This window comes from Mustela nigripes, chromosome 17, assembly GCF_022355385.1.
Source record: "Mustela nigripes isolate SB6536 chromosome 17, MUSNIG.SB6536, whole genome shotgun sequence".
Lineage (NCBI taxonomy): Eukaryota > Metazoa > Chordata > Mammalia > Carnivora > Mustelidae > Mustela > Mustela nigripes.
In genome coordinates this window covers 57,837,792-57,845,516 of record NC_081573.1, presented here as the reverse complement: position 1 = coordinate 57,845,516, position 7,725 = coordinate 57,837,792, and the positions used below count along the sequence as shown (strand labels likewise).

Genomic DNA, 7,725 nt, shown 5'->3' with positions numbered 1-7,725 from the left:
CCCGGGTCGCCGCCCGCGCAGCCCACGTCCAGCCCCGGCCCCCGCGCAGCCCGCCGCGGCCCCCGCCCCGGCCGTCGCCGACCCCGGCCGACCCGGCTGCCGCCTCCGTCCCCTCGGCCCCCCGCGGCGGCACCCACCGAAGGTGCGGCGCTGCTTGAAGGTCTTCTCCGACGGCATGGCGCGGGCGCGGGGCGGACGCAGTGAGGCGGCGGGTCGCGGGGGCTGCGGACGGCTGCGGCGGCGGCGGCGGCGAGAGAAGACCCGACTGAGCGACGGCGACTTCCCTTGTGTGTCTTCAGCCCGCAGCCGCGTCAGGTGACCGGCGCGGCGTCCCGAGGGGCGGGGCCAAGGCCGGCTGCCTCCGCCGCCATGGCGGGCGTGGCGGAAGCGAGGCCGCGCGCATGCGCAGCCAGGCGTCCGCGGTGCGCAGGCGCGCGGGCCGGGGGACCGGCGCCCAGGTCCGGGAGCGCCCGCGGGAGGGTGGGCTGGGGGCTCCCGCCGTCCCCGCGCCGAAGTCCCGCGTGGCCCGGCTGCTCTGGCGGACCCCGCGTCCCTCGTGCGCCCGCTCCGTGTGCCGAGGCCGAGAACGCTCAGCCCGAAAGCACGGCCGTGGCGCGCTCCCGCCGCGGGTCCGGGGGCTGCGGGTCGCTCGTCCGCGTGCGCCCCGGTCGCCGTCGAGCGCGTGGGCAGCGGCTCCCGGGCGGCCCCCGCTCACGGCCTCCGGAGCCTGGGGGTCGCGGGCGAGCGCGCGGGGGACCGTGCGGGGCCCTCGGCCGCCGCGCCGCTGTGGGGCCGCCGCCCGGTCCGCAGGCCGCACGCCGGTGTCCGCAGGCGCCCGGTCCGCAGGCCGCACGCCGGTGTCCGCCGGCCCCCCGGTCCGCAGGCCGGTGTCCGCTGGCGCCCGGTCCGCAGGCCGCACGCCGGTGTCCGCTGGCGGGTGTCCGCGCGCCCGCACCCGCACCCGCACCCGCACGCGTCCGGAACGTCGTCCTCGGGGCCGGGACAGCGGGGCCGGCATTTCGGCCCCGCGGGGACGCCCCGGCCGGAGCCGCGGGGTCAGCGGCGGCTCGTCCTCCCGCGGCCGACGGCGGTGTCCGCGGTTCCCCTCCGGCCGCGGTCCTCCCCGCGGGGTCGCGTTCGTCACCTCGCACAGCCCCGAGGCGGCCGCGCTGGGCCGCGCTGTCCGGTGCCCGGAGCCGCGGAGGGGCCTGGGTTCCACGGGGCTGTCTGCAATGTTTCGTGTTCCGTCCCTGAAAACTGGAGGAAAAAGTCAGTCCGTGCGTGTTACGCGCCTTCCTTCTGCCCAACGAAGTGGTCAGGGTTGAAGTCTTTTTTTTTTTTTTTTTAACTATTTTATTTATTTATTTGACAGATCACAGGTAGGCAGAGAGGCAGGCGGGGGCGGCGGGGGGAAGCAGGCTTCCACCACCCCCCCCCCCCCCCCGGGCCAGAGAGCCCGATGCGGGGCTCCATCCCAGGTCCCTGAGACCATGACCTGAGCCACCCAGGTGCCCCAGGGTTGGAGTCTTAAAGAGCCCTCGGGGGCCCCTGGGGGGTCAGTTGGTTGGCCAGGGGACTCTTGACGTTGGCTCCTGTCATGATCTCCTGGTCGTGAGATCCGTGTCAGGCTCCCCCGGGAGCAGGGGGTCTGCTTGAGAGTCTGATTCTCTGTCTGCCCCCACCCCCCTCTTTCTCTAAAATAAATCAATAAAACTTAAAAAAAAGAAGAAGAAGAAGAAGAAAAGCATGGACTGTGCTGCTTTCTTTTCTGGAGTTTTGTTGTTGTTTTTACTAAGGATTGACCGATCAGCTGCTTTCTTGGCTTAATGGCTCTTTTGTAAGAAATGGACTTTTCGTTCTCTTGCTGGACAGTTGTTCCAAATGCAAGACGGAAAAAAAAAAAATCAATTATCTGCATATGGAGTTTGGGGGAAGGGAAGGAGAGTTTCATATTTCCCCAGTCCCTTGGGCATCCAGAAAGCTTTACCAAATTGCCCAAGACCTTGGGTTCACAGCCACAGAGGGATAGATTTCAAGGGCTGTGCTGGTGATTGGAAGGATCACTGTGGCTTTCAAGTACTGACGTCCGCGTTTACAGTGACTGCTAAAGTCATCCCCTAACCTTGAATTCCCGCTTGATCTGACACCCCATCTCCCTGTATGTTTCTCAGAAAATCATCCAAGGCTGGAGGCAGGTAAAGGTGTCTCATACACATAATCTCCATGTAAGAATCGCATATTCATAATATATATATTATATCTCTAAAGTTTATTAACTTACATTAACCTATAGATTAAAAAGTAGCTTAGAAAAATTTCGTGTGCCCTCGGACTGCAGTTTCATAGAAGTCTGACATAGTGAATAATTTTCAGAGTGGTAATATTATTCCTGAATTATTTTAATCTCCTTAATATAAGCATAGTATGATGTATTTTTAAATGAATAACAATACCGTTTCTTAAAATAATCCACATAAAGCAGGAAAGCAAGAACACATCTTTAAATTTATTAAATGTTTTCTCCAGGAATCTCCTGGTGCCTTTAAACTACCAGCATATTATTCTAGAAAGCCGTATGGTGTCAGTTTTTAAGTAACTCGACCCTCTTCCCTTTTCCATAATAGGAAATGACCATAATTGTGGACAAAATAAGGTAACCTGAAAACTGAACGCGCTGCCTCCAGCCTTAGTGACCTACCATGGCTGTAAATCGTGATGTCTAGCTATTTCTACGAATCTGTTAAACAGGCACGAAACATTACGCGCGGTGCGGGACATATTATTTTTGCCACACACGACATGGAAGACAAGTCAAACCAAGAAGCTGTTCAGCTCCCCTGGCGGGCCTGGCCTGTCCCACCTCTCTGCCCTCTGATAGGAAGAGATAGTCCAGCCTTGGGGACGTCTGGGCAACTATTGGCCCGCTGTCCTATCAGTCCTGTGTCAGCTGCTCCTTAGAACAAGTACACAAACAAGTATTGCTCAAGAGCGGGGGGCAGGGGCTATTCTCAGAAAGGATTTGGTCAGGAGGATTGTGAGGCCCACCCCTCGTGGATGGCCGGTCAGAGCAGCGTCTCCGCTGGGTGCTGGGTCCTCGCAGGCCCTGTCCGCAGCGGGGAGAGGCACCTTGGGCAGCCCGTCCTCTCCGGCGAAGCTGGGTCCGATGGACCTTCAGAAACCCGCAGGCAGTCGCAGGCAGGAAAGCCGTCCCCAGTCACCCACACAGCCTGGGACTGTTTCCGAAATGAGCATGAACAGCTGACTTGGCATTGCACAGGTTTTCGTTGCAGCTTAATTCTAAGCAGACCCTCCAGGACTGCTGTCGGTCCAGCTTTTGCCCATGTATGGGACTGTTACGGGAAGCATCTCTGGGGGGTCCCTGGCCCTCTTGTTTGGCCTTTCAGCATTCTCCTTTCCTCCCAATACCTCGGCTGTTTCTTCTGAGCAACGGGTAGGACGTCACTCTTCCCATCTGGGTCGAGAGAACCACAGTGGGTAAAGTTAACAGTTTACTCAGCTCCCGGAAACACTAGTTTCTGGCACTTCCGGGGAACCCACTGAGAAATAGCCTGCCCTGTAATCTGCTCATCTCCTTAGCCACCATCACTTTTCCATAACAAAGAGTTCATTATTATAATCCCATCTAGTGTTAAACGGTCACTTTTATCTAGTTTTTTTCTCCTTTTGCTCTAACCGTTTCGTCCTTAGTGTTGTTAGTATGGGATGTGTTATACATAAGGGACTATAAAAGTGTTCAGGACACACAAAGCTTTCGGGGTTGGGTGTGTAATAATTATCTGCTACCCAAGACCTTTCCCCTTGGGTTCCTTCTTGCCTAGGGGTTACCCGCGCTCCCACAGCTACGTTTCTATCTGGTTAGCACGAATTCAGTCCTTCACATCTTGGACTGGGTTATTGTACACGGCCTTCTGTTAGTCCTGCTCTCAAGGATGTATAGATTCAGATAGGTCTGCCTACCTGTGTAGTTGCATAATCCAAACCATAAACAGAATAGTTTAACCGTTTGGGGCACCTGGGTGGTTCAGTTGGTTAAACATCTGCCTTTAGCTCAGGTTGTGATTGTGATGCCAGAGTCCTGGGGTAGAGAGCCGTGGGTCCAGCTCCCTGCTCACCTGGGGAGCCTGCTTCTCCCTCTCCCTCTGGTCCTCTCCCTGCTTGTGCTTTCGCGCGCATTCTCTCTCTCATGGATAAATAGAATCTTTAAAAAAATAGTTTAATGATTCTTCTGATGAAAATTAACCAGATTACTCTGTACAAGGACTCTAAGCTCCTCTGGGAGAAAACTGCCTACTTGGGGGTGGACAGAATTAGAAACCAAACCAATCAAAAATGTGGCAAGGATTATCCTTTAGAATGTATAGATCTACGCGGAACACAGCACACAGGCAGGCTCTGCGGGCATGCTGCAAAAGTTTATCACATGAGTTCATGCATTTCTGCTCACTGAAATCCTTCCGAGCTTGGATGATAACACTGTCCCACCAGGCTTCTCTAAATCTGTTTGGTTCATGTTTCTCACTTTTTAGTCTTTTAAGCCAGTTTTTTTTTTGTTTGTTTTTGTTTTCACTCAGCATTTAGTAAACACTCCCTGACGGCTTGGTGTGTGTTAGCATATCTATCACGTGACAAGGGAGATTTCTAGGGAGATTGGTACAAAAGGCAGCAAGTGTTTACAATAAAACAATGTGAAAAAGAGAACATCCTTCCTAGGAAATGCCATCTGGGGACAAGGAGGAGGAGGGTTGGCTTTCTAGTGGCACAGGGTCAGGAGATGGGTCTTCCTGGTAGAGGAGACGGGACTTGGCTGAGGACCTTGAATTATCGGATGGCTTCCCTGAAGAGATGGCTGTGGGGTTAGGCCTGGAGGGCACACTGGGCAATGATGTGTGACGTGATGAGGAGTCAGTGGGGTCATTAAAGACCTTTAAATAAGTAAGTGTCAGGAGGAGTCAGCTTTTGGGCCTGTGTTACTACCAGCTTGAGTGCTGTGAAGCCGGTGGGGAGGCCGGACCGAAAAGCGGGCTAGGTGCAGAGGGGTCAGGTAGGTGTTGGCTTTCAACTGTGTGGACCCAAGCGGGTCAACATTCTGTTTTGTCATTTCTTAAAAGATTTTATTTATTTATTTGACAGACAAAGATCACAAGTAGGCAGAGAGGCAGGCTGGGGGGGCCGGGGGAGCAGAGAGCCCCATGTGGGGCTCAATTCCAGGACCTTGGGATCATGACGTGAGCGGAAGACAGAGGCTTTATCACCACTGAGCCACCCAGGTGTCCCAGTTTTGTCATTTTTCTTAGAAGATGTGCTTCCCTGACTACTGGATTTCCTCCCCACCTTGAGATCTCCCTAAGGAGGCGGTCCTGACTACTGAGCAATTTGTGGGAGCTGCAAGGTCATTAATTTCTTATTAGCAAGACCACCACCCTTGCCCAGAAAACACTGGGCACTGGCCGGGCATTCTAGGCCTCCCTTTAGACTAGGGCAGTCCCTCTGGGCTTCAGGGCCGTGTCCCTCGGGGCTTCAGGGCTGTGCTGGAGAGCGGGTCCCGTACCCACACCCACCGTCGGGGCCTGACTCTCTGGAAACAAGTCGTAAGGACGGGTTCTCGTTGCTGTGAGCTATTTAAGGCAAGCGGCGGTCACGAGACGGCGGTACACAGTCTCTCCGGTTGGGCCGCGCCTTCTGGGACACACGTGCCCTGGGTCGCAGTCAGCAAGGTCACCAGGGCCACCGAAGACCGCTGGCGACGAGGCCGGAGCGCGTGTCTTGGTCCACAGCCCGATTTCCCCCTCATTGCAGCGCGGGAGGAAGCGAGGGCACGTCGGGTCGCAGAGTCCGACGGGCAGACTTCGGGCTTCTCTCCGGCTTCGCCAGGTCCGGAGCGCTGGACAAACCCGCCCCGCTGCCCTGGACTGGCCCGGGCGCCACCCTGCCTAGTCCTCGCGGCTGCGGTGCTAGCGCTCTCGGGACATCCTCCGGAGGAGTGCCGCGGGTCGGGGGCGAACCTCCAGGGGGTCCTCGGGGACATTCTGGGGAGTCCCGGGGGACCTCGGTGGGTGCTCAGGCCGTCCTGGGGGGGTGGTGGGGGGAGAGCGTCCGGTGGGATCCTCGGGCCGTCGTGGGGGGGCTCTCGGGGGACAACCTCGGGCTCCTCGGGCCGTCGGTCACGCGGGCCGGGCGCACGGCGCCGCGACCCCGGAGCGCAGGGGGAGGGCGTCGGCCGGTTCGCTGCAGGCGGGGCTGTGCTCGGTCGCACACGTCGCCGGTCGGGAGGGGGCTGCCGTCGTGCGAGCTGGAGCCGCCGCCGGTGAGTCTTCCCCGAGCCGCGCCCAGGCGCGCGACCCCGGCCCGAGACCCCAAGGCGTCCGGGGGCGGCTGGGCCGCGGGGAGCGGGCCCTCTGCGCGCGCGGCGGCGGGCGTGGCCGACGGGGCGCGGGGGCGTGGCCCCGGCTCGTGGGCGGGCCCGGCGCGCCCCGCCCCGCTCGCGGAGGCGGGGCTCGGCTCCCGGCGGCGCGTGCGCACAGGCGGCGGCCGTCCCTCGCGCCGGCATGGCGGTGTGCGCTCGGCTCTGCGGCGTGGGCCCGTCGCGGGGGTGTCGGCGCCGCCAGCCGCGCGGGGGCCCGGCCGAGGCGGCGGCGGCCGACAGCGAGCCGGACACGGACCCCGAGGAGGAGCGCATCGAGGCGGGCGCGGCGGCCGCGGCGGGGGCGCCGGGCGGTCGGGGCGCGGGCCCGCAGTCCGCCGCGCGCTGCTCGCTGCTGGAGCTGCCGCCCGAGCTGCTGGTGGAGATCTTCGCGTCGCTGCCGGGCACCGACCTGCCCAGCCTGGCCCGCGTCTGCACCAGGTTCCGCCGCATCCTGCACACCGACACCATCTGGCGGCGGCGCTGCCGGGAGGGTGAGCGCGCCGGCCGGGGCCCGGGGGCCGCCCACGACCGGGGCGCGGGGGGGGCGCGGCCGGCCGCGGCGGGGGCTCCGGGCGCCCCCGCCCCTCCCCCCACGGCGCCGGGTTCGGGGTCCGGGGTCCGGGGCGGCGGGGTCCCCGGCTGGGGACACCGCCCGGCGACGCGGTGGCCGCCCGAGCTGGGGCCGCGTGGACGCCGCCGCGGGCTGACGCGCGTGGACGCCGCCGCCGGTCCCCGGGCCTCGGGGGGCGGCGCAGAGGAGGGCGGGGGGTGCGGCCGGCGGCTGCGGGCGGCGGGGCCGGGAGTGCGGGGGTCCGCGGGCGGCGGGGCCGGGAGGAAAGGGCTGCGTCGCCGGCCTTCGGGGCTCCCCGCGTGCGCGCGCCGGTGCGGAGTCGGGGCGCTCGGGACCCGCCGCCGTCGCGGGGACCCGCTCGGGACGCGCCCGCGTGGGGTCGGCGCCGGTCGTCGCCGTCAGCGGTCCCCGGACCGCCGGGGCGCGGAGAGCTCGGGCTCCGCGGCGTCCCTCTGCCCCGGAGCGGCGCCCGCGGACCCCCGAGCGCGCGGCGTCTCCGTCGGCGGCGGCTGTGCGGGCGGCTGTGCGGGCGGCTGTGTGCGGTCCCGCGGGGACGGCGGGGACCGGCGGCTCCGTGCGCGTCCTGCGGGAGCCCGGCCGGCCGCGGTGGAGCCCGCTGCCCGGCCGTCGGAATGTGCGTCCGCAGGCGGTGCCGAGCGGCCTGTCCGCCCCGACGCCCCCAGCGAGGGCCCGGCCGTCCCGTGGCTGCGGCCAGGCTCAGGGCTCAGGC

The 7,725-nt window shown here is 62.5% G+C and overlaps 3 protein-coding genes across 4 annotated transcripts in view; 1 reads left to right on the top strand and 2 right to left on the bottom strand.

The window, feature by feature from the left end:
* MAP1LC3B (microtubule associated protein 1 light chain 3 beta) overlaps positions 1–324 on the bottom strand; it is an 18,084-nt gene extending 17,760 nt beyond the window's left edge. Inside the window, exon 1 of one of the 2 annotated variants that reach the window (XM_059383301.1) lies at positions 138–324. In XM_059383301.1, coding sequence (XP_059239284.1) covers positions 138–177 — 40 coding nt within the window. In that variant the 5' untranslated portion in view covers positions 178–324. The remainder of the gene's footprint in view (positions 1–137) is intronic. The other variant, XM_059383300.1, reaches the window with a different exon arrangement.
* Positions 296–6,568, bottom strand: LOC132004979 (collagen alpha-1(I) chain-like). Its single transcript, XM_059381640.1, has 2 exons — positions 5,674–6,568; positions 296–1,257 (listed from the first exon to the last, which is right to left on the bottom strand). Exons 1-2 carry the CDS (start codon positions 6,566–6,568, stop codon positions 296–298), a joined length of 1,857 nt encoding a protein of 618 aa, XP_059237623.1.
* Positions 6,552–7,725, top strand: part of FBXO31 (F-box protein 31) — a 40,011-nt gene continuing 38,837 nt past the window's right edge. Inside the window, exon 1 of the mRNA XM_059383299.1 lies at positions 6,552–6,915. Within this exon, the coding sequence (XP_059239282.1) occupies positions 6,567–6,915 (349 nt within the window). The 5' untranslated portion in view covers positions 6,552–6,566. The remainder of the gene's footprint in view (positions 6,916–7,725) is intronic.

What these genes read in the sequence shown, in the direction of transcription:
- LOC132004979 (XM_059381640.1), bottom strand. Translation starts at nt 6,568, where the DNA reads ATGCCGGCGCGAGGGACGGCCGCCGCCTGTGCGCACGCGCCGCCGGGA. An exon ending in GGCCCAACCGGAGAGACTGT is followed by an intron (nt 1,258 to 5,673) that starts GTACCGCCGTCT and finishes TTTTTCCTCCAG; the next exon opens with TTTTCAGGGACGGAACACGA.